At 44.0% G+C, this 26626-nt stretch overlaps 1 protein-coding gene across 4 annotated transcripts in view; it reads left to right on the top strand.

Moving 5' to 3' along the window:
* The window catches only part of LOC100702031 (septin-9), a 78827-nt gene that overhangs the window by 3525 nt on the left and 48676 nt on the right, over positions 1 to 26626 (top strand). The window contains exon 2 of one of the 4 annotated variants that reach the window (XM_019358001.2): positions 7969 to 8031. In XM_019358001.2, the coding sequence (XP_019213546.1) occupies positions 7969 to 8031 (63 nt within the window). Of the gene's footprint in view, positions 1 to 7968; positions 8032 to 12606; positions 12761 to 19648; positions 20002 to 21062; positions 21226 to 26626 lie in introns of those variants that run through there. The other 3 variants (XM_019358004.2, XM_019358002.2, XM_025906956.1) reach the window with 3 other exon arrangements.

The raw sequence follows: 26626 nt of genomic DNA, 5'->3' as shown, positions 1-26626 counted from the left end.
GTTATCTGGCTAACATGCAGACCTGAAGAAAAACAAAACCCATAAGGGGGAGTGGGGAAAGCATGCTGTTCAGTAGCCCATGCAACAGATAGCAGCTCCTCTGCTTGGCAGGAACAGCCCTGTCCTGTCATGACATGAATAAATATTTTATTGCAAGTAGCAATCAGTTTAAGTGTTAGTGACTCATATCTGTTCGCAGAGCCTATTAGGGTGGCAAAGCCCTCGTGAATTAGTCAGATAATGCATGTTAAATGCATGCGAGCTCTGCTGTCTGTACAAAGTCTTGCTCTTATTGAAAATCAGTTTCCGGGACAACCGCTCTGTATAACATGGCTGCAAGAGGATTTCATCTGCTTTTTATTTTCTGTTTCAGTTTATCAGCTTCGTTTTAGTCGATGAGGCTCTTTTCTTTTTTAACGTGACCTGTTGCTTGCACACACACCTGAGCAAGCACATGCGCTGGCCACATGATGCTTAATGCTTCAGCGTTAAGGTGGAGTGGCTGTGTTTGTTTAGTTCCTGAAGAACTTAAGTCCCTCATACAAATTAGAAAATCCCAGCAAACATGCGGACGCTGAGGCCCTTAAAACTTTCCTCCTTCTCCCCGTCATTCTCACATTTCTGAAGAATCACGTCTGTGCAGCCAGTCACTCACCAAGCTGTTCGCCTGTGACACGTATTTCCTGGGGGAGGCTTTAGCTCATAAAGCAACCTGCTTTATGCTTTTAACAGCCCCGGAAGAAGGAAGGCTGATGCTTATCTACCACACTGGTATTATTTTATGGACTGCGTGAGTTTGCTGTCTAGAGCACATTTTGATATGATTTAATGCCGACTTGTGTGTGTGGCATTGTGTGGAGTACAGAGAGGCTTTTGTGCGTTGGGCAACACGGTGTTGCTTTTCAATGAATGGAGTGAGTGAAGAAGAAGGTTGGGAAAAGGTGTTGCCTTGGGCGCCACCAGAACAGCGGCCATTCATTTGGGTTCCAGTTTAGGGTCACGGCTAATGTTTTCCCCCAAATTATAAAGGTGTCCGCACGTGCGTGTTGAGTTTGCCGGTGTGTAGGCAGACCTGCAGCCGGGTAAAGGTCTTACCTGGGCTGTAAAAACAATCTTGAAAAATGGACGTGGAGCCATTCAGTCAGCTTTGCTCTTTCATCCACTCCCAGCTCTTTCACAGGCAGAGTTGTGAAACACTGTTTGCAGCATCGTAATGAGGGCCATAAAACACAGTGGAACAGATGGCTGAGCAGAGAGACACAGGGGGGAGGAAGGAGGGCTTAGTGAGCTTAACCTTCTTTGACATCATAATTTAAATTAAAAAAAGAAAAGATGATGTTCATTCATGTAGTGTCAAATTCTCCAGTGGATCCTCCAGTAATGGATGCAGGTCTGCAAACACACCACAGTGAAAATCTTTATTTGCTGTGTACACAGTACAGGGCAGTGCAGGTACACTGGTATTCTTGTGTCTGTCAGACTCAGTCATTGTAATCATAAACCGGTAGTAAATGAAGCAATGAACATGATACACCTGCATATACAGCGTAATTCACTCGCTGGATCCTTTATTAGGTTCAGCTGATTGTTAATGCACGTATCGAACGAGGGAGTCATGTGGCAGAAACTCGATGCTTTTAGTCTTGTAGGATTTGGCAACACAAACTTCAAACTGAGCATCAGAATGGGAAAGAAATGTGATTTAAGTGACTCTAAATGTGGCACAGTTGTTGGTGCCAGATGAGCTGGTCTGAGTCTTTTAGAAACTGCTGATCTACTGGGATTTCCCCACACTGCCATTTTTTAGATTTGGTCCAAGAAAGAGAAAATATCCAGTGAGCAGCAGTTCCCTGGGTGAAAAATGACTTGTTGAGGTCAGAGGTCACAGGAGAATGGCCAGACTGCTTAAACTGCTTTGAGCTGACAGGAAGACAACAGTAACTCAAATAAATCCTTGTTACAATCGAGGTATGCAGAAAAGCATCTCTGAATGCACAACAAAGCTTAGAAGCAGATGTGACACAGCAGCGGAAGACCACACCGAGTGCCGCTCCTGTCAGCTAACAAGAAACTGAGACACAGAATTTAGCATAAACAAATGAAGGCATGGATCCACCCTGCCTTGTAACAACGCTTCAGCTTGCCAGTGGTGTAATTGTGTGGAGAATATTTGCTTGGCACACTTTGGGTTCCTTAGTACCATCTGAGCATTGTTTAAACACCGCAGCCCACCCGAGTATTGCTGTTGCTGACTATGCCCATGCCTTTATGACCACAGTGTTTCCATCTTTGATATCTACTTGAAGCAGGATAACGTACCACGTCACAAAGCTCAGATCATCTCAAACTGCCTTCTTAAACACGACAATGAGTTCACCGTACTAAATATCTGAGGAATGTTTGGAGGACCCAGTTGGATCTGTGCCACGAAGGATTAAGGCAGCTCGGTGAACAAAAATAAAACAGGGTCCAACCCTGTGCCAACAAGGTGTACCTAATAAAGTGGCTGGCATTAAGCAGACGTGAATCTGGTTGAACTCTGATACTCTGTAAAATCATAATCAGACAGTGTCAGTGTTTGGTTTATATGAGTGCAAATGTCAATAGGTGAAAGTTTGGTATCATGTCACAGAACATTTATAATTTCCTGTTCCAAGCAACAGTGATAATTAATTGTTCAGGAACTGCTCTGCAGCTGTTTTTAGTAAAGTGACTAAAGACACGTCTTGCATCAGACTGTTGATAAATCAAACCACTAAAGGAAACAGTGAAGTCAAAGAAGCACAGGATGGGGGGGAAAGGGGAGGTGAAGAATGAAGGAAGTCGAAGATCCGTCCCCTCCTCTGTCCTCCTGCACAAATATCAATACAGCCTCCTCCGCACAGCCTCCTTAAGCAAACACTAAAATCTCAGGTCCCGGCATTAATTATAGCCTACGTTTAGTAAATCCCTCTACCCGGTCTCTACGCAGGCCGTCTTTCGTGTGTGACTGCATGCGATCGCTCTTGTGTTTCAAGTATGTTGAAGTGCTGCACCCTCTCCTCTGTTATTTACTCTTCTCCAGTCATTTGACACCATTAACCAATCAGTTGAAACATTTGTCCAAGCATAGCCGTGCACTTTACTGGTCATGCTTAAAACGCCACCTGGCACGAACGCACACACGGCTCCGCTAAACGCTGCGTTTTGACATCAGTCACTTTACTGCGAACTCACAAGCACAGACAGATTTGTCAATGTGCAAACATTGTGCAAACATTCTTATGTATGCGCTGTGCGTGCGCTGACCTCCTTTGCGCACAGTATCATTTGCAAATATGATGTCAGATGATTAAAACTCGCCTTCAAAGGTGAAAAAAGATGCATGTCAATGTATACTTTTATGTTTGCGGCCTCAGACAAGACTGTGCAGGAGGACAAACAGATTCAGCACACAGACACTTTTGTGATGGTGTAGAAGTAAACTTGGCAGGTGTCCCTCTTGTTCTTTGTATTGCTGTATGTCTGTCAGTACTTTGCCCTTACTTTAAACTACACTGAATTTTATCACCTTTATGCCAAATGCCAGCATTTCAAAGCAACTTCATGCTGCTTTTTTTTTTTGCATCTTCTGTGCCGCTTTACTTTGTTGCGATGATGTGCATTGCTCGCTCCATTTGAAGGAGAGGTTCAGTTGCAAGGGTGTGTATGTGCATCCAAGAATAAATAAGTACAGACATGTTTTTTAGCTCCGAGGCTTGATAGACTTGACTCCACAAACCTGAAGCTCTGTGCACACACTAGCATAGCAGACCGATGGGGTCATGACATGAAAAGTTGCTGATTAATGATTCACACTCACAGCAAATGGTCAGCCGGAGTTCCCGTTTGGTGATTTAAAGAGTAAGACTTCCTCCCTGAATCAACATTGGACGCTCAAGTAGCGCTGCTTACATCGACCTTAGCTCAATATTGACTGTAAAACAGTTTAAATCAATTCTGAAATGCTTATAATAATCTATGCTAAACCTGGGCTTTTTCTGGTCTGACTGGGGGTGGGGGGAATCAAACTGGGACACTAGGAGGAGGAGATAAAAGTTCAAAATTGAATTCCTAAATAAAAGGCAAAGGAGCAGAGAGTCGGCAAGGCTGAATCCAACCATGAGAAAACCAAAAGTACACTGGAAAAAAAACTTAGTGAGAACTGGGACAAGTGTGCACAGAAAAACATGAGAAAACTGCTTAACTACAAGACAATCGAACAACTAAAAGTCTCTGGTGTGTGTATATACTGTAAGTGGTTTGCTGGTTAGACACCAATGTGGCAGAAGTCTGACAGGACAGCAGAACAATGGGTGGGGGCAGGACTAAATGTGTGGGCGTAAGGCAATAAAAGTAAAACAAAGATTGATGAAATCTCAACCTGAGGGAGGGTACACCCTGGATAGGTCGCCAGTCTGTTGGTGCATGTCTTTGGACTGTGGGAGGAAGCCTGAGTACCCGGAGAGAACATGCAATTCCACACAGAAAGGTCCTGACCTTCTTGCTGTGAGGAAACAGTGCTCCCCACCGCACCAGCGTGCTGTCTGTAGCCTAATGATTTGTTCTAAATGATACAATTCTGCTCTAATGTATCTGCAGACGGCAACATTTATGCCAACAAAGCAGTCATATTGTTTTCGTTACTCCCATCCACATTATCATCAGGCTAATTAAAACTCAGATATTTTTCATGTGACACACAAAAACAAAAGGTTTAAAATACAATAAGTTTGTTATTCAGAAGCAGAGGAAAGCAAATGCTACATGCTGATGATGCTGGGCTGCATCATCACTTCCTGCATTTACTCTCCTCATTGTGAGGAATGACTTCAAACGCTCCACCGCACCTTCTCGCCTTCTGCTACATGTGCGCACTCGCGTATTACAAAAGCTTTACTCATGTATTCCAGTCATATACCCGCCACACTCACTACCTCTCCCTCGGGCCAGCCGTCTTTGTGTTCATCAGTGACAGCAGAGGAGGGAAAACCGCTATGCTGGCTGGCAGCGTTAGAAGAAAACGAAGCCCATGTTGTGCACCAATTTGTGGAAGGAAGTATTTCTAAGAATTAAAAACAGGATGGGACGACTGAATCATCATCCACCGGATGAACTACCTCATCTGATCTGCGTTAAGCGAGGCAACGCAGGCGACGTCTAGAAGCTTAAGGGAAGTGGAGACGAGAGTGTGGTTGATCAGAGAAAGATGCAGCATCTTGTTTCCATGCCACTGCATGACCCAGGAGGACAAGACTTTATCATCATGCTATTCTCACTGTAACCACAATTATTGTTTATTATGTTTTATTATGTATTGTTTGCATGAAGCAAATGAGAAACCACAGCCAAAGCTTTAAACATGGTTAACACGAGTCTGCAGTCACTGAGATTCTATTTAAACCTATGAGCGCTCTGAGATTAAATCTGACTACACATGAAGTTAAAGATGATGTGGTTTTAGTGAGTGAAGCAAACACTGGTGGATGATCATGATTAAAGAAACGCTCAGTGACCTGATCTCAGTGTGTTTGACATGCTAAAGATAAAAAAACAGAAGGCAGGAAGACCCACAAATAGCAGCTGAATACATCTGCAATAAACATCACAGTGGAGGAAATGCATGTTTTCTTATGTATCTTGGTTTAGGCAGTCTAAAGGGATTCTTAAGCTTATCTGTAATTGTTAAAGTAATCTTTAGCAATGTTTCTTTCAATTTTTTCAGAGGAAGGGGTTTTTTGGGGTTTTTTGTTTGTTTGTTATGTGACCTATATATATATATGACTCATTCAACATAAAAAGGTACCAGAAAATGCCAAAGATGATACAGTTTTAGAAGCGTAATTTAGTGTCTTTCATAAAGAGCTATTAGCTGAAAACTGGGCATGGGTCTGAAAGGTGTGTAGTTTGTCTTTTAAAATAATTAAATATTGAGGAAGTTGGATGAGTGGAGGACAAAAGAAGTAGGTGGAGGCTCTGTCATGATTTGGGTCACAACTGATGGAATTATGAATGCAAAAAAGTACCATCACATTTTGATGCAGCATGTATTACCATCTGCAAAGTACAGCTTCATTTTTAAACATAACAATGACTCCAAACACACAATAGAACGCTATCAGTCATAAACGGGTCCAGACCTCAACTTTCACTATACAAACTCTGTTTTTGCCTTATTTCCTGTATTTCCATGCATGGTTGCACATATTTCAATAAGTAACTGCACCTACTTCCTATTTTCCTTCCTGAATAGCAGGACATTAGTACTGTGTAAAGGACTTAAAGCTTTACATTTGAGCCCCTAAAGTTTTGGGCTGTGTATAAAAATGGCCATAACTCATCTGTGATTAATGCAACAATTGTTTTTAATGCCTTAAATAAAAGCTGAGAGTCTGCATATCCATTATTGACTCATAAGGTCCATAGGCATTTGATGTTACTGTAATACAAACACATTTTGGTACACAGCAGTCAAAGATGGGTGCTGCATTCACTTATGAGATCTTTTAGAAAACTCCATTGCCGTTTATTTAACCAAAACATTCAGTCTGAAAATGTTACACATGATTTTAAGTGATGAATAAAACTATTTTTAAATATTAATCTCACATATAATCCATTTACTCTCTACGTCATTCTTCCTTTGACTGGCTGAAGTCACTTGTTAGTCATGTACATTAAAGAAAATAATCACCCCTGTTCCTGTAGTGGAGCTGAATCACCTGTTTGAACAGAAAACAGCTGTGTTCTTGTTTAGATCAGTACACCACTACCAATTGCTGGTGATTCAGCAGCACTGAACGCACACACACACACACACACACACACTGGAGTCGATCAATGAGAGATTATCTTCAGCGTTCCACCAGAGTAACACAGCGGACCGTCTGCCAAGAGGAAGCAACATTCCTCTGATTCTTAAAACAACCACCGTCATGTAGAACAAGACTGTTGACACTGAGATCTCTCTTAGATAAACATGAATGGGGATGAATAACCTTTTATTTTCCAGAAAATAAGCATACGGGACCCCGGGGAGAACACTTAACGGGATCAGGAGACCATAACTTTCAGATCTTTCCACACTTTCATCAGCTCCGATTTATACTTTCAGCTGCTGTTCTAATTTAACCATTGAGGTTTGCTTTGTTTCTGCCTTTTTTCTTTTCCCTCTCTGGCTTTACTAAATTTAAACAAACTGCTTCTACCCACCTGCCAAAGCATCATACATTCACTCCATCAGCACAATTTTACTCTATTCATGCGCAAACAAAACATGCGACAGGCCGCATGTAGTAGAATTGTCACACTGTGCCGTTACTCTCTACTCTGTCATGCACTTTCTCCTAACTGCAGCTTTGGTCTTCTGGGTTTACTTCATCCACACAATTATAAAACCAGAAACAAACGACAAACTAATTTAAAAAAAAAGAGCCTGGCTTTTTTTCTCTGTGGTCGGACAATAATAGCAGTCTTTCAAACTTTTGGTTTACTTTGTTTTTCCAAATAGCAACTGCAGATTATTTTGGCCTCATGAAGAATGTGAAGTAATGCTTTTCCATTTGGTGCCCGTCTTTTCAAAACGCCACTGAACTGGCAGCAGGTGTTCCTCGCCGGGAAAAGCGAATCCGCTCGAATGTGTCATTTTGGATTTGGCCATTAAAAGGAAACGCTGGCAAAGGCGAGCTAAACGGCAGACTTTCCCTGGTAATTTGCCGTTTTTGAAGAATAGGGGCAAACTGCATAACCAGACCTGCCACCGAGGATGCTTATTATTTCACAGCGTAACCCTAAACTGTGGTTTTGTGCAGACTTTATTGTATGTTTGCTCGTACTCCATAACTGTGGCCGAGAATTATGAGTAATGCAATATTTCTTTCCTAATGCTGACTACATTCCAGATGAGGAGATTTCACTCATTTGCCCTTCTTTCCTTGTCACAATCCACAGCACGAACCTCCAGCGGTCGAGTGAGGAGAACAGAGAGAGAGGCCTCCGGCATCACCAGCCCCAGTAAGTAGACTCCACCGCTCCAGTGTCCACACATACAAAACATCCAAGCTTTTAAACTAAACCAAAATAAGGTAAAGATTCCCACAGGGTACCTTGCATTTCTCCTAGGTATACTTGCACACAGCGTTTGCAGAGTTTGCTGCAGTTGATCTGTGGATTTAGCCTCTCTTCGGGTAATCCCAGAGATGTGATCTCTGTGGCATCTGTTGCAACATCTTTTATTCTTCTCATCACTGAGTCATAAAAAGACTAGCTGCATGTTCAGAGCTGTGAAAGGACCGTGTGGACTGATCACACCCCTCCCTGCTGCTAATGAGTCACGGACAAGACAAAATCTAAACACCGAGAGCCTAAAAAGTTTTGCACAATTTGGTACATTCATCTCCAAGAGGTGTAATGGATTGTTATCTGTCTCTTGTGGGCAGAGGTAGACGCAAAACTGTTTTTTTTCCGCTTCGATAAATTGCTCTCTATTACTGTGAAGTGCTGTGTAAGCTAGCGTCGATGACCATCAGCTGAGGAAGGTGCGAACACTGCGTGTTTCCTGTACTGATAACGGCTAATAGTCAGTAAATAGCAGATCACACATAAAAGGTAAGAAATTCTTGCAAGAAACATTTAAAGGATTGTCATTTAATCATTATTTTAGATCTTATTTCATACTTAAATAAAATAAGTTATCTTGGCTCTGACAACACCCACTGTATTGCATAATTTTAAAGGTTAGAGGTTATTTAAAAAATACAGGTTATAAAAAATAAGCCCTAAAAAACTGTTTATTTGCTTCAACGCCAGCGGTGTTTTTGCAGTGTTGGTTAAATGGTAGTTTTCAGATTTAAAAGAAAAATCTTGCACAAATACAATGTGTAATATTTCACAGAAAGAAAAAACACATCCACACATACTGATCATCTCTTTCAAGGCTGTTTATGAAGTAATCAACACCACATCTCAAACTGGGGGAATTACATCACGCTGTAAACTGTGGCTTAGAAGATGAGATAAGGGACTTGTTTATCTTGATACCTCTAACTGTTCAAAAGAAACTCGTAGCCCATTCAAAGATCGTTGAGGACGACAGTCTGCAGTCGCACAAACTGGATTCTGACACCAGTCTTTGTGTCAGCAGCACTTTTGTGAAATGATTTTTCTGCGTAACAGACAGCAAGGGAAAAAAAGAACAGAGGAATAATGGCTCTTCAGATAGTATCTGAAAAATTGTTCTGTTAAATTATAGAGCATCGTTTAAGAAAAACTAAATGACCAGAAATCCAGACAATCCCCTGTGAGCAAGCACTTGGAGACTGTGGGAAGGAAGAACTCCATTGTAGCAGGAAGAACCCTCCAGAAAAACCAGGCTCAGGGAGGGGCGGCCATCTAACGCAATCTGTTAAGAGATGTAGAGGAAGAGAAGAGAGACAAAGGAAGTGCAGAGAGAGTCAAGTGAGGACAGCAACATGAGGATAATCAGTGATTTTAGGCTTCGCTCTTTTTAAGCAGTAGTACTTGTTTTTTCCGCTGTTCACTCTCAGTTTTAAAAACTAATCTTAAAAGGGAAGGACAGTATTTCGTTTAACTTGACAGTGAAACGCCTCACTAAGTGAACAAAGAAAAGCACCAACGACCATCACCTTTCTTCCCCATTTTGATGCTCAGTTTGAACATCAGCACGTCATCTTGACCACGCCTACACAGAGTGATCTGATGCCATGTGATTGGCTGATTATTTCCATAGCCACGTACTGTACTTACAAACAGTGCTTGAGGCTGCAGAAGAGGCCCTGCTTGTCAGCAGACCCCCCCAACGCTGATGCAGCTGCCACAGGGCGTGTGTGTGTAGGTGTGTGTGTGTGTGCGTGCAGGAGTTTGTGTTGGCATTCACAGGGAGATGCTCCGTACAAAACATCTGCCAACGGAGCAGATTTACGAGCCAGCAGGCGTGTGTTTGGGAGGATGCTTTACTGTAAACTCAACTAGAGCGCACACACACATACACACAGGTCTGTCCAACACTGTTGCCATTGTCTGTCTGTGTGTGGTTAATTCCCCTCTATTAGTCAGCAGATCCTGTTTTATTGGACATGCACACAGAGACATTACAGAGATATAGCCCTCCAGAAGGATAATCACATGCACTTAACCCAGATAACATTTAATTCTAACACTTCATTTTTTATGGCAAAAACAACACATTGAGTGACATTTACTCTCATCTTAAACTTAATGGGACAGTTCACCCAAATATCAAATCTGCACATTTCCTGTCTTTCCAAAGTGCCAAAAAATACATTTCAAAAACTCAGTATGATGTTTTTTCCTTTTTCTTTTTCTTCCCAGAAGTCACGACCCAGATTCTGAACAAACTGTAATGTGAGCAGGTTCAGGTTGTAGGAACTATTTTCTTTCTAATCTATTAACATTGTAAAGAAGCATCCAGCAAGCTAACTTTACAGCTCAGCTTAGAGGAGGCCACTAATGTTTGCATCCTGTAGCCTTTTACGAGCACCTCTCACCACAGTCAGATGTGTGTTTCCTGATGTGTACTGTGCAAAAATGTTTTGTGAGGAAAATGGGAACTATGTGCAGTGATTTATTGAAAAGTGCGAACATACATGTAAATAGAGTATATAAGGCCAAAACAGAGTTTGTAAATAAGCTTGAAAGACAACCTTTATTCTTCAACACAGTCTCACCCCCTCCAGGAGGATTTTCTTCTAACTTCTTTAAGCAGTCTTCAGGAATAGTTTTCCAGATTTCCTGAAGGAAGATCCTTCTTGGATGTTGGCTCACTTTCGTTCTGTTCTCTGTCAAGATGTTCCTCCACTCGTCCTGTTTCCTCAATTTTTTTAAGGACACACTGCACACCGTGCTAACATATGCCAACTTTTTGACCCATTATTGGTGCACAAATACAGTTGGTGCCTATCAGTTATATCTGTTATATTTGGCAGTTTTGTATATTCAACTAACGAAATTAACAAAGTGCCTCAAGATACTGTTTAAAATAGTTTGCTTCCAATTGTCTGTTTTGTATTGACAACAGTGGTTCATGTCTTGAGGCAGGTGCCTTTTTTATCCTTGAATTATTCATAGGTCAGTGTTAAGTAGTCGAACAAACAAGAAAAACATTCCTCTAAAAATAGTCAGGCAGAGCCAAGTTCCAAAGAAGAAGTTTGAAAGATCTCTAGAAAGCTACTTTTAAAAGGTTTGAAGAAAATCTGGCTCCTTAGAAGCAAAGTTTAAAGAAATAAAGGGTGAGCCAAGACTGCTGCACAGTACCTTACTCAGTCAAGTGTACAAAATCAGTCTAGATGGATAAATAGCCTTACAGTCATCTTATTAATACACAAGAACTGCCAAAAGGAGCTAATTTAGCTTAAATGACTTGATAGATTCTCTCATTGGCAAACCAGCAACAGCAGGAGTAGGTGAACATCGTCGATCTCTAATATATAGTATGTGTGTCTGAAAGTAGGCCTGAATTTTGATCTGCTCATTCATTGTTTAGATTGTCTATCAGCACCTAATTAGTCCTTTAATTATTTTGGCAACAAATAGTAATCCATGTCTGCGCCTCGTGCTAGAATTGTGCGCTCTATCCTCTTTGCTTACATCGGCTTCCAGCTAATCAGAGTTCCAGATTTTATCCATTCGGGGCCTAATGAGGCTGGTTTTAACTGAAGGATTATAAGTGATTTGAGTAGAGACGAACAAAGGACACACAAGCACTCCGAAGCTTCCTATGAAGGCACAAATACTGGGTCACTGGGGACGTTACGTGTTGCACAAGACAGCTGACTGACATGTCTAAGTGTGTTTGAGCTCTCTATCAGAGCTCAGACGCTTGCCATGCGACCCCTGACCTCTGCGGCGCAGCATGAGGGACATGCCAGCAGTCGCAGGTCATTTTAGTTTCCTGAGCACACATTTCAGAGCGACGGCTGCTGTTCCACTATACCAGCAAAACACAAGCGCTTCTTCTGCATTACCTATGAAGGCTCGTTACTGGGAAGCTTTAATTGGGAAGTTTTAATTAAGTTCCCCCCTCTTGCTTCCAGATCTTATTGTTTTCACGCTTCAGTGTTATTTCAGCGGGCTATCAGCCTTTCACACCATACACAACGGCAGAACTGTTTCATCACGGGGAAGTCCAGGCGTGGTTGAGGCAGGACAGTCACACCAGCTCGACGAGATCGCAGCTGGTATCAAATGAATCAGGGCCAGAGCGCACGCACGCACACGCGAGGAGAGCGTTATAAACAGGCTGACAGAGGAGTTTTCAAGTCCAGCGGTTTATTTTTGTCTGTAAGGAGCTTGTCCGTGTCACATGGTGGAGCTAATGGTTTCTATTTTCAAGACACAATGCTGCTTCAGTCTCTTGGTCTGCTCTGAAGAAGGAGAGGGAGAGAGAGAGGGAGCAACATATGATCAGCACATGGGGATGTCGTAATTCTGAATTCATTAGCAAGACACACTGAAGGAATCAGAGTTGAGGGAGGGGGGAAAGGGAGAGAGAGCCCGAAAGGAAAGAGAGTAAGAAGAGGAGGAAGAGGAACAGAGGGAGGGAGAAAGGGAAGGAGTGAGGGAGCAAGAGGGGGGAAAAAAGGGAAGGCTAAAAAAAGGCAGAGAGAGAGGGAGAGGGTGAGAGAGGGAGAGTGGAGTCAAAGAGCAGACACTACATGTGGCTGTGGAGGGAGTGATCCGGTTATGGAGGGGGACAAATTCTCAGGTAAGCCCAAACTCTCGGGGAACTTAGATGAGTCCGTGCCATCTGTTCTTTAGCGCAGTTTAAGGCTCTTCGGTCGGCTCTTTTGCTGGGTTATTTTCTCCATGAGCCAGAGTCTATTTTTCCCCTCCATGGTATTTTCCACTCTCTCATTCTGGGCTGTTTGCTGACTGGATGTTTTCTTTGGGGTTTGGAAGCTGGGACCGGGAGCTCTGCAGGGTTTGTGGAGCAGCTTAGCGGAGCCGATTTTGGTTTATCTGTCTTTTATCTGTCCTGTTTCCTTTCATGTATTTCTGTCTCTCTGCACTCATCTCACCATCTGTGTCCCTGAACCTCTGTTAGATGTTTTTGTCTTTACAGGCTGTTGGTCCAGATTTGGACTGGTTTGCTTCGTTTTCATTTGTTGCATGAGTGTTGCACCTTTTTTAGAGAGTTCCTTTTTTGTGCTAAAGTGACACAGAACAGAACTTATTTCTTAGATATGTCTCTCCATCCCCTGCATTCTTCTTTGGTGTGAAAACAGGAAGGAGCTCTGTTTGAACAGTACTACTCTTGTCCCTTGTGGCTTTGATCCCTCTTTGGCCATCGGTCAGTCCCTCTTTCAGTTGACAGCGCAGAGAAAGGACTGCCTCAGTCCTCTTAAGTGACGTTCCAAATTTGCACCTCTGCCATGTCTTTCTCTGCTGGATGCGGCAAACAATACACATTAGTGAACTGATAACCATTTTTCTGTGCACAGGTGCTGGTATGTGAGCTGGACATTATGCTAAAGTCATCAGTGAGGGAAGCCTGTCTGCTTCTCGCTGGTATTTTTATAGGTGTTAGTGTGAGAGCTGTAAAAAAGCTCAAGAAAAGTAGGGTGGAAACCTTCAAGTGGAGGCAGCAGTATGTTTATATGAGTGTGTGTGTGACTGTCTATGTTAATGAGCATACATGTGGTTGGTGCGGTAGTGTGTGTGTGTGTGTGTGTGTGAACGAGCACACCTACAGGGTCTGTTGAATCGAATTGAAGTAAGCTCAGATTATTGACAAGTGTGTGGTGGAAGTGTAAAGTAGTGGTACGCCTATCTCCACTCTCCCGCCCCGTGAACATGTCCTCTCGTTTCTCTTTCTGTTTCTATCTGAGTGACCTCTCCACTCCAGGTGCTTTCTCCAGTGGGCTGTGGCAGCTCCAGCAGGACATGCGTGTGTATTTATGTTGTGTTTAAATATTCCCTCAGGTTTCGATGCATCTGTGAGCATGTGTGCATCAGCTCCATCAATCTCCCGTTATGCTTTAGCTTCTATTGGCTCACATGTAGCTGCGTTTATTAAGCATTGAATTGTGTTGGACGTATTTTTCTGCAGTGCATCGTCTAACACTGTTGCCTGCTGTTTCACACTTATGTATTCAGTTCCTTTTAACCTTCCGAAAAGCCCTTTTACAGTGCGTTCCTCATTCACACACCGATGCATGGTGGCAGAATTTCCATTCAAGTTCCCCCACCCCCCTGGCCACTGGGAGCATTTGGGCACGTGGAAAACACAAATATCCAAGGCAGTGGCATTCAGGCACCACCCTTGCCTAAACCACGGAGTATTTCCAGGAGTGAGAGCGTGTCTGAAGTGGACAGTTTCCTGCCGCGTGCCACATGTAAGAAAGGACAACTTCTGAAAGAGTCTCGACCTGATTCCCTTGAAATTGTCCAAAGCTCACGTCTGGAAAGGACTACGGATTACTAGACAACCTACACGTCCTCCTGAGGCACAGTTGCCTCTGAAAAGCAGCTGTGGCCTTTCTGTGTGGACTATCGCAGCCTTAATCTTAGCTCAGATTGGCTGCGACCCTGTTGTGTTATATGTATCATGTGTACCCCACTTAATGAATCCGCTCTGTTTTCCCACCCCTCTGGTGCTGATGCTGATTTTCAAGGCTCCCTTTGTCTCCTGTGATCCTCCCCCCTCATGAATCAACGACCGTGATGTCCTCAACAGAAACTTTCCATGAACCGCAGAGCCGATGTTTCACATCATTTCCAGTCACAGTGAAGTCAGCTGATGAGGTTTGATAAACATCTGCATGACACAGCCATAGTCAACGCTGCTCTGAAGTCTCAGGGTCATGACTTTCACAGTGACTACAAGCTTTTGTGATCACCGCGGTAACTCACTGAAAGACGCCAGGAAGGCTGTTTGTGGCAGGAGCGCTCTGATTGATGTGTAATTTACACACTCACCACCAGGTGGAGGCGCTGAGTTACACGACAGTCACTGGAGTCTCAGAGACTTGTTGTGCTGTTCTGAATCTTCAGGCTGCTGCACAGTAACCGGTTTTAAGGAAATAAGAGAGTTGGTTTTGGTGAAAACAAAATGTGCCTGCAGAGGAAAAACGAGGGCCGTGATGACAGTGCTGGCTTGTTGACCTATTAAACAGTGCTGTTGCCGACCCAGTGGTGACACGGCGCAGAAGGCGTAGGTGGGAGAAAGAAAGACGAGCGTAATGAGAGTCATCTCTGATGAAGGACAGCTGCTCTCTGTATTTACCGAGCCATCACCCCACCACCCCCATGTGCAGTCACATACACAGGCTGTGCTCAGTGCAAAGCAAACCACAGAGTTGTTTTTTTTAGAGGGGGGGTTCCCTCGCATGTATTTTCCAACAGGTGCTGCTTTTGATTAAAGGTCGGGGAGCCTGGCCGGGTGCTGATGTTTAACATTTTGTTTAAGGGGCAGCTGCCGTCACTACAGCTGTGCTTTTACTTTACATGAAGTCACTTCACCATCTCTGGGGCCACAGGCTCCGTGTGCACATGTGCACGTGTGCATGTGTGTGTTTTAATGTGGCAACCATTACAGATTCTTACTGTGTGTGTGTGTGTGTGTGTGCACCGTCACACATCGTCACTCTGATGCCTTCCCATGCCATTCATTCCCACTTTTAGCTAAAAGCACTATTCCAGTGGGGTTTACTGCTTTTTTCCTAACACTGCTGACAGATATCTTCCTGCTTTCTAGTTTCCATTAAAGCCGTGGGGGGTTCACTGTCACTCCACATCTCACTTTTTCCCCTCGCTCTCTCTTTACATATATATATATTTTTTGCCCTCGCTGCCTGAGAGGGAGAGAGAACAAGCACACCTTTCCCCACCTTTCTCCCCCTCTCTCAAGCCCCGAGCCAGGTACAGCTGCTTATTATGGGGGTTGCCATGTAAACAGAGTTGCAGTAACTAGACAGAAGCATCCAAAAAATACACACAAATGAGCACACGCGATCAATGCAAGCAAGGCACTGACTTTACCTCTTCCAGATGGTTTGTTTGATGCAGTCTGACTCATGGGCGACTTGTCTGCATTGAGGCCAGCAAAGCTTTTCTGTTGTTATACAGTGAACTCAGCAGGAAGCCAGAGGTTCCTCTGTATCTGGTACTGGAAATGTTTGAAATAACAACTGACACAAGCTGAAAGAAACACTGATCATTATTGACGCATCGAAACTGGTACGAGGGGTTTAGGAAACGACTTTGAAAACGTGCCATCTATAGGAAAAAAGTTAACAAAGCTGCAGTCATCAGTGATGTTCAGGTGCATCCTTGAATCCTCCTGATGAGTGTGGCTTTGCTTACTATTTTTCATGGAGTTTTATCTCAGATTTGAGCTTTCAGGACATCTTTACCACTCACCAGACTGCACAGGAGGGAGCAGACTAGCGTATCTCAGTCTGCTGTTGCCCTGGCATCGCCCCAGCAACTGCCACGCCAAGCTGGCATCTGTTTATAGAAGCAATCGTCTTCTCCTCCCACTGGGCTCCTCTCATTTTTCAGCTCCTCGAAGGACAGGACCCTCTTTAGCATGTTGGTGGTCCGGGTTTCTTTAAGCGACAGACTCTTTGTCTTCTTGCTGCAGTGCAACATTTTATTAACGCTATTCAAATATATTACAGTGCAAAAATGTACAGAAGGCCCGAAGGCCCAGTAGATTCCTGCTCTGGATTGAATCAATGTTCCTAATTATTGCTGTTTTTTGGGAGTTTTTTTTTTTTTTTTACAACAAATACACAGTGCTGCCAAGACTAACTTGATGATTTAATTATTCTGTGGATAATAATGCACATGTTTACCATTAAGTAATGAAAAACACCATCTTTACTCATAACACAATGCCACGTTTACTAGAAAGAAGAGGCACTGTGGCTGAATTGACACCATAGGAGGCCCCAAAGCTTGCACCGATATCTGGAAACAACATGTCCTTGTAAAAAAACTTCCAGTCACACACACACACACACACACACACACACACACACACACACACACACACACACACACACACCCATGCATACACACATTTGGGCTACCACATACCATATCCAAGCATATGTTGTGCAAAAAAGCAGATAAAAAATGATTTCTCAGCGCTCTGCATGTGCTGAGCGCGAGTGCACAATTGCTATGATGTGAATGAAGTTCTCTAAAGGGGGAAAAACATTCGCCTCTTCTCCCAGTGTGACAGTTGTTACAGCAGATTGGATTAGAGCTGTCTGGGCTTGCTGGGGCTTGCAAGGATATGTGGTGGAAGGAAGTGTGCATTGCTGTGTTTGTGTGTGTGTGTGTGTGTGTGTGTGTGTCTTTCTAGCTTTGTGTGAACATTGTTTTTTCTTCATTTTTTGCTTAAAACCATTTTGATAATGAAACAGCAGCACGCAGGTTCACACTTGATTTCAGGGTTTTGTGTAGAATCGGGGTGTAGCTCACAGTGAGGTTTGGGCATGGGGTTGTTAAAAGTCAAGGTGAGGGGTAAGTGTCCTCACACTTATACAAAGCTGCTCCGGCGACAGGCCTGGGCGCTGTGCTGAGTGTGCATGCATGTTCATGGTTTTGCATGCATCAGCTGTGCGCGTATTAATCGTCTGTGTGTGCATGCATGTGTGTGTTTGTGTGTGTGTGTGCACAGAAAGGCTCAGCGTGTAAGTGGTGTGTATTTTTATGCCAGGCTGAGTAGAAATCCACCACACACATGCTGGGCAGGATTGGCTGTGTGGGTGGAGGGTGTGTCCTGAGCAGGATTCTCCTCGTGTCTCCATCTTTATCTGTTCCCAGATTATGTTACCGGGTGCTATAGTGACTGGTATAGTGACACGTTTTATTTATAAGTACAACGCTGACCTCTGCTGGAGGAAGTGATACACAATTGAGACATTGTAGGGTTCATATCTCCAGGAAAACACACTTCAAGTAAACATATTTAGGTGTATTTATAGGCTAAGTGTGTGGGGCTGTAGTAAGACGAGAACAACCCCTACGAAACTTGTGAGCAAGGCGGTGCAGATATCGTACTGTGCACATTCCCAGAAAATTGATTCTGTTCATCCTGGCAAAAATGGAAAATTAAAAACTGAAGCTTTCGAAAACATATCCCACAATTTTCAAGTTCTCTGTATTGACCAAAGTTATTCGCTGACATTTTTCCGGTTACATAATTGTTTTCACAGTTCGCTGACGGGGGGGGACGTGGAGTGAGATTAACCACAGACTGCAGGTTTTGGTACAGTAAAGCGCCGTATTTATTTTCATAATCAGCGTGTTTAGTGTGTGTTTGGGCACTCGTGCACATCTGTGTTTATGGCGAGGTAAACACGCTTAAATCAACAGAAAATGCAAACTTTGATTCTAGTGTAAGCAACCGATTGGCTTTCCAGATAAATCACACGCCGGGCAGAAACTGCTAGGGGGGGTTGAGGGGGCCTCTTAACGTCTCCTGCCCCTTTACGCTCTGAAAAATTTACTGCCGTTTAGATCCTAATCATTTTTGCTTCAGCTGTTGTCTCTAAGGGCTGCCTCTTTACTTTACAAGCAGAACATCCATGCAGATTGGAAAGAGTTATGAGCCTTATGAGAAAAGATCCTCTCAGCACACACACACACACACACACACACACATAACTATAATACTTTTGGTGTTTATTGTCTTCACTAATGAATGGTTGCGAGGCCAGCAGCAGTGTTTTCTCACCGCAGGCCTGTGGCTGAGCAGTTGCCTGAGGGTGCGATAGCATTGTGGAGTAACTCTAGTTTACACAAAAGGTAACTGCGTTCGCAGCGAACTGTCAGTTTAGGCGGCAGCGCTTTACTAGAAAAACATTTCCAAGACACTCTAGTAAACTAACTGCGACTGTGCGCAGTCATTCTTAACATGCATTCATCCACATGCCCCTAAATGCCACATCCGCTCGCTTCTTCTCCCCCTGGTCCCGTGCATGCACAGAGCAACACACACGCTCACACTGACCAGCGCCCCTGCCCACCCGTCCCACAGAGGGCCTCATTCACATGGTCATTAAGTCATTAGGCTACTTATTTATTGATGTCTGACTCCAGAGTGACTGAGCATGTCAGACGACCCACAAACTGCCTGCGTGGGCCCGTCCTGACCATATTAGTCCATTGTGTGATTCTGTCTTCGCTCTGGGGTCGTTTATGTGTCGTCTGCAAGCTTTCGCTCCAGGACTGGACGTAGAGCTCATCTTTCCTATACACTGAGTGAGCTACGTGTTTTTAGGATGCTGCTCTAATGGTTTCCAACCAGGGTTAATAGCCTCCAAAGGCCCCTCAGTGCGCTGCCCGGAGCGTTTGAGTCATGTGATCGGGCCTGTAGGAAGTGGGTTTTAAACGTTGGTGTGTGAATAATTCGACTTGCCCGGTCGAAAATGAGAGGGTTCGCAGAGAAGAGGCGAGCCAGAGAGAGGGCTGCAGAAGGGGAGGGAGATAGGGAAGGAAGAGGAGGAGGAGGAGGGGGGAGGGAGGGAAGGCAGTGAGCTGGAGAGAGAGAGAGAGGGAGAGAGCGGGAGGGTGGGGGGTTGTCATTGGTTGCTCATTCCAAACTCTGGAAGTTGAGAAGGAGGAGAAGAGAAAAATAAGTTGCTGCTTTAAGAAAGAGAGGAGAGATAGGACAGGGAGAGCGTTTTGGATCTGTGACCTGCCTGGTGTGTGTGTGTGTGTGTGTGTGTGTGCATATATATGTGTGTGTTTTTCTTTTTTTTCTCCCTCCCCACCTCTCCCTTACATGGGCTCCTAATTTGGGATTTGTTTAAAAGCGGGACTGCGCCGTAGGAAGACTTTTCCTTGCTAGGGAAAGGGAACCCTGCTCCCTCTCTCTCTCTCTTTCTCTCTCGCGCATTTATTACACACACGCACAAACACACTTGACGCCCAAAATGTCTGATTCCACTGTCAACGCTCACTTGGAAGGGATCATATCAGACTTTGAAGGTCAGTTTGTTTCTCTCGTGTGCTCTGCTGATTCTTCTTCTTCTCCTTGTCACTGTGGAGTGAGGCTCTCTGTAACCCTGCCATGAGGACACTATAGATCATTTCCACATGTTTGATTGGAGCCCAGCGCATCTGGAAAAATGGAGAGTGTTGTGAGGGCTTTGTTGACGTCTGCGGTGAGCTGTGGTGTTTTTTTAGGGGAGGGGGAGTGAAATTTGTGAAAGTGTTGCTGCTTTTTAAACTGCTCTTAAACTTTTGTTGCGAGACGTGTTGAGAGGGTGTGTTTTATTCTGAAGTGTGTGAGAGAAATTTGTGCTTTTAAAGTAACTGATTTTTTTTTTCTTGCTTCACTTTACTATAAACCTGTGTGACAGAAAAGGTAAAAAAATGAAACTATATTACTATATATAGAAACTATATATATTACTACTCAGGAAGCACAAATTGACCGTACGGCTGCGAGGTGAACACCTGGACCACCTCCCCCCTCTTCCTTTTCATCTCTCTGCCCCTAGCACACAGATTCCCCCTGTCATCTCTCCCCTCCCACTCGTCCTCTGGCTGTGCTTCCCCTTTCCCTCTCTCAGCAGCTTGTCCATTCACAGCTCCCTCTCTTCTTCCCCTTTTCGCCTAACCGGTGGTGGTTACAAGAGGGATGGGTGAGGGTCAGCAGGCTGACATCTCTCCCCCCCGAAACCGTTTGCCTGTCTCACTAGATGCCTCCTGTCTCTCAGCCATTAGGAATGCATCTACACTTGTCCAGAGCTGCTCCTCTGTCAACACGAGTTTGCTCGTGGTATGTCCTGGGAATCTCTCTGCCTCCCTCTCTTCCTGTCTTTAGGTCTTTAAACCACCGGCTTACACAGTGCAACCGAGCGGAAAGATAAGTGGCGTTCAGAAAACAAGAGGTGCGCTCCAACCATGTAGCTCGAAGTCATGCTTTCAGACGGTCCTCGCTCATGTGTAACACCAGCATAATGGCCTACTGTTGGGATTGTCAGTGGTTTATGCGTGTGTGTTGTCCGTGGTTGGGCTAACTGTGTGGTAATACCTTTGTGTCACCACCATGCCCCGTGATGTATGGCTCTGTGTGGCTCTGTGTGGCTCTGTGTGGCTCTGTGTGGCCCATTGAACACAGCATGGCACCGATGCAGCACGGGAGTCCTGTGGGAGCCGATATGTATCAGGGTTGGAAAATAAATAACTACAAGTTCTCCTCTTACTGTAAGTGATAAGATTTCATTATAATGAGCTCATTTTAAACATTTTACTTCATTAGAGAACAGCTTTTGGGCAGTCTGCAATCAAAGGGGTGTTTGATATGAAATTTGCTGTAAGGGGAACTTTTAAAATCATAAGCAAGGAAAATTTAGACACAGGCATCTCCCCCTTAAAGGTTAGATGATGCTTTTGTCACAAACTCTCCTTGAAGCCAGACTCTGTGTCTTTAGAGAGAAAAAGTAACACACTTATCTGACACAACACACCCTTTATCCCCTGAGGGGAGTTTAGCTTCCTCAACTTTACCTGGACCAGTAAGATCGAGTTAGCTAGTTTTATTTTAGCATGGTGTACTACACCCCGCTTGTATCTTGTAGCTACAGTTTTAGCCTCCCCCGTCTCAGGTTTTACATCATTTTATGATACAAAGACCAGCAGCGGTAGTTTATTACTGTGTAATAAGAGTATCTTGCCTTTTCTGTAATCTAAAGTGGCACGTGGTGAATGGATCACACTGTGCTGCAAAAACTTTTCACTGTAAGCCTCCAAAACAGGGTTGTATCCAAGCTTTTGGTCTTTTCCGGTTAAAAAACACAAGGCTGTGAATGTTCAGGATTTAGGTCACTTGGGGGGTGATTTTAACCACCACAGCCCACACCTACAAAGACTGGAAGAAGTTTGGAAAGCTCGCATTTTTCATAGTGATTTCACATCTCTGATCTGGTTTGGACCTATCTTGCCTGGGTCCAGAGCTTTAAATGCATCCATTGCACTGCCTGGTACTGTGAGATGAATCGGGAGTTTCTCGGTTAAAAGACAGTCAGCCAGTTTAACAGCCAAGTAGTTAGCCAATCGACATGACTAACGCTGTTGTTGAGCAGTTTACAAGTGTTGCAAGTGGTTTGGAGTTTCTACAGAAAACAGAGTTGAGACGACGTCAGACTGATCATGGGAACAAAGTGTAATGAGCACTGTAATAATAGGTTAACTTTACTTTATCTTATGTCAAATATGCTAATTATTAATATGCTGACAAACCCCAGTGCTCTGAGATACCATCATCGGATTATGTTCTTTGCTTGGATAGGGTGGAAAAAGAGTTTGCGCTGTGTAATCCAGACAGTAACAAGAATGAGAACGTTATATGTATCAGTGTGTGTATCTGCCATGTCACTGGTGCTGGACAGTGAGTGTGTTTCAGCCTGCCACGCCCTCAGCTGATGACACCATTGAAAGGCTGAAACAGACAGAGGAGAGGATTTACTCGCCCCTGAGGCTGGTGACCTCAGCTGTGACCTCAGCCTCCCTAACTGACATAGATCATTGACCGGGCCACTGGGCTCCTCTTCTGTGAGCAGATGGAGCACATGCACACAAGCAGACACACACATTCATTCAGGGTCATCACAGGAGATGTGTGCTTTCTTTTCTCCTGGGAAAAGTTGGCTGTTTTTCTGTCTCGTAGCCAGAAAAGCCGTGATTTAGTGATTTCTGTCTACTACTCTTGTCTCTCTGCATCTCCAAACTGCATGTTCAGGGCATTTGCTCGTCCAATGAGAGGAAATTCCACAGGAGTACATTTCTGCGGTGGGTGAAAATGTCGGTGTAGGCCGGAGAGGAGGAGTGGATCAGAGCACAGCCGGGCTTTTTTTTTGTGCATGGGGCCCAGCCTGCATGGCACTTTCTTTTTGTTTTGACAGTCGGTGATAAGACAAAGGAAAATCTTATCTCGAGCTAAGAAAGCAGGCTTTTATAAACAACTGAAAGAAAAGCCTATAGATATATAGTATGCATGGTATGTAATACAAAAAAAAAGGTTGACATTTACAGAATTCGTAGGCTTCGTAGTCTCTGTTTCATCGTGTGAGCGGCAGTTTTAACAATCTGTTTCTAAATAAGGCGGCCCACCTTGTTCTGTGGGATAAAACTCGTTAATGGTGACAGAAAGAAATCCGACGAGGAATCATAGCAGGAACTTAAATGCCTGTCAAAATGAAAACAGTCATTATACAGTAAGCCAACTGCCAATTACATGTGGCTTTGGATTTTTTCAGGAACCGTGTTAGTTGGTGCTCTGTAGCCAGCAAAGCGTTGAAACTGTGCTACAAAGAAACAGATACTGTATGCTGGGCTAGTACGATATTGATTGCAAGCATTAAAGCTCAGTAGACACACTAAACAGAGAGTGTGTGAGAGGAAGGAAGTAACTTTCTGACAAAAGGCTGATGAGCCACCCTCAGGAGTCCCCATCCTTATCAGCACTATCAGGCTGCTCTGTATTCACCAGCTCCAACAGGTTTCCTGCTAATGACGCCAACTGCAGGGGTGCTGCTGGAAGGCACAGAGGGTCACTCTGCAGAGCGAACACAGCAGGTCTTTGTTAGGTTTTAAAACTAATCCTAGTTTTTTTCCTCCCAGTTGGACATGGGGAGTAAAAAAGCTGCACCTATTCCAACCCCGGGCAAGATCCGAGAGTTATGAACACACTCCATGCTACAGCTAAAAACAGCTAGTCTTCGATGAAAGATTTTCTTTGACTAAAATGTTTTTTTTTCCTGTAAGGGAATGAATAATGTCTCTGACTGAGATCCGTTAAGGACCAAATGATCCTATGCCAGCTGTTTCAAAGAAACATTTTGACCTGAAGACCACCCTGTCTTTAAGAGAGGAGCGCGAGCCTCAAGTGCTCGACAACAGACTGTAAATAAAAAATGGGCATGGACAGCAGAATTCACTGTAACTCATTTGTGTAGGTGTTTGGCTTTGCAGAGTAAAGGGTTATGGATATGCAACCTACAGACATGTGCTTACATGCAGTTGTTAATAAATAAAAGAAAAACGACAGCATGCAATGCTGATTGGTTAAAAAATGTGCAGAAGGATGCTATATGCCGCTCAATGTTATCTGCATCTTAGACATTGAGGGTCTTGGGGGCAGGTGGATGAGCATTACTATTCAGCAGCTGGCTTGTGTCCAGCTGATTCACCCTCCCTACCACTCCCTGCGAGGGGATGCTAGTCCCCCCCACCCCACCCGCACCCAACTGGGATGGAAGTACTTGTTGGTTCTGGGGCAACAACCTTAGGTTTTTCGATACTCTTGATTTATGTATCTATGCATTTTATGCAGTTTTTCTTACCAGGGTGGTTGGGGATTCATGATTATTTGTCCTGTTATTACATGCATTACTTAGCTGAAAGATGAGCAAAAACACAAGCAAGACTATCCCACACAGTCTTTTCTTATATATACGATGCCTCTGGTGACAGTAAAAACTACATGATGTACATGAAGGGCGATCGTGGCTCAAGAGTTGGCAGTCGGTCTTGTAATCGGAAGGTTGCCGGTTCGAGCCCCAGCTCCGACAGTCTAGGTCGTTATGTCCTTGGGCAAGACACTTCAAATACAGGCCATTTACCATAAGTGATGGTCTGTAAAACTGTGTAGGACCGATGCACGGCCATGCTGGCCCCTAGTGTCACCCAGCGTTTGGCATTTCCATCTTGTTCTTTTGGAGCCAACAGTGATCAAATTTGGATGAGATGGGGGACTGTGAAATTTGGCAACTGTGGCTCAGGTGGTAGAGCAGGTTGTCTACCAATTGAAAGGCCGTTCCAAAACTCCTTCAGTTCACATTACCAAAGTTGAATGTGTGTTTTATTGGGTGAATGAGACTTGCGGTAGAAATCAAGGCTTTGATGCTCAACTGCATAGAAAGACTTTATAAAATACAGGTTCATATACCATTTACGTTGTACCACTTGAAGAATTGGTTAGCAAGCCGAGTGTGTGTCTGTACGGGGATATCACATCGATACATACATGCCTATGTGGCGTAGTGGTTATCATGTTTGCCTGTTACGCCAAAGATCCCTGGTGAAAGACTGAGAGGAGTTAGAAACCCAGCCTCGGGGAGACGGAAGTTAGTGTACTCTTAGTGCTGGTCTCAGGGCCTCCCATGGTGGGAAGGTTGCATCAGCCGGACATCCGGCGTAAAATCTGTGCCAAATCAAACATGCAGGTTTATCTGCTGTGGCTTCCCTTTGGGAAATAAGAGAGCAGTATCTAGTGCGAAGTAACAGGCTACTAAAATACTAGACCTTCTTTGAATCGAATGTTGTAAATTCTGCTTTAAAGTTGTAAAACTACAGACCGCAGACCTGGCTGAAGCATTCATATCCACTCGTTGTCAGCGTAACAGCACTCCGGTTTGACAGCAGCTCCATTAACACAATGCCTGACTAGTTCAATATGTTTAAAGCGAGTTAAATATCTCGCATGCTACATTTGCATGGAGCCAAGTATTGCTATTGTAGTTGGTTTAAACACCTCAGTAAGACTAGAAAGGTCCAAGCCAGGTAAAATTTCAGGGGAATAAGTGTAACTGATCACATGAAAGTTGTACCAGGTAAACAGTTTAACCTGATTTATCTTTCTTTGGCTATGTTCTTTCTGCATATGGCAACCTCTGCAAGCTGAAAATTTGGTCTTTGATAACACTGCTTAAGAAGAATAAATACCTGCAACTGCTTCTTGGAACAGGTGATAGATTTCCACCTTCGGGAAGATGATCGCAAAGGAGATAAGATAAGGAAGGTGACCTTATCTTGTGGTGGAAGACGACTGCAGGCCATACTCATCACTTTTTTATGCTTTTCTACTTGAATGCGTTGGCACATGAGCGTGTTCAGCTCAAATCCCAAGAAGCTGACCCAATCAGAACAATATCAGGGAGAATTAATATACATAACTGGATTCTTTTTGATAACCTCAGCTGTGTTTCCTGTGACTTCACAATAAAAGCCTTCAGTTGAAATAAAGTAAATATTGTTTTTGCATTAGCAGGATCTTAATTCGGCACTAAACAAGGACAGGGACTGCGGGAAGCTGCTGGGAATTGCTAGCAGACTGAACCACCAACTTTTCTGCAGTAACTGTATGATAAAGTAGACAGTACATGTACAGATGCAAGGATTATAACGTACCCTCAAGCATGCTGGTGCTTTGTCATGTGACTGTCCGTTTGGAGGTATGCCGGTGCTCTAATTAGGTTTTGTCAGCTTGCTCACTGTCAACCTCCAGATGACCAAACTACCGCTCGCTGACCTGTCCAGCTCATCCGCTGTCACGCTCAGAGATGCGTAGTGAATGTGGTCCTCAGTCGGTACATGCTATGCTAGAGGAGCAGCGTCATGTGATTTTTCTGGCAGTTTAACTATGTTTCAGTGCACTACATGGATCCAGCCCATGCCTGACCGAGTGTCGGGTGGAAAACATCATGCTTGGCTCAGTGTCTTCCTTATTTGGCAGTTAAGGTTGTGAGAAGGGTTTCCAAGATTAATAGGACTCAGAAACCTGCTTCAAATTCAGCTCAAATGAGAGGTAAAAAGAAGGAGATCGAGA

The sequence above is a fragment of the Oreochromis niloticus genome, linkage group LG4, assembly GCF_001858045.2.
Source record: "Oreochromis niloticus isolate F11D_XX linkage group LG4, O_niloticus_UMD_NMBU, whole genome shotgun sequence".
Classification (NCBI taxonomy): Eukaryota; Metazoa; Chordata; class Actinopteri; order Cichliformes; family Cichlidae; genus Oreochromis; species Oreochromis niloticus.
This window is presented reverse-complemented; position numbering and strand designations above follow the sequence as displayed.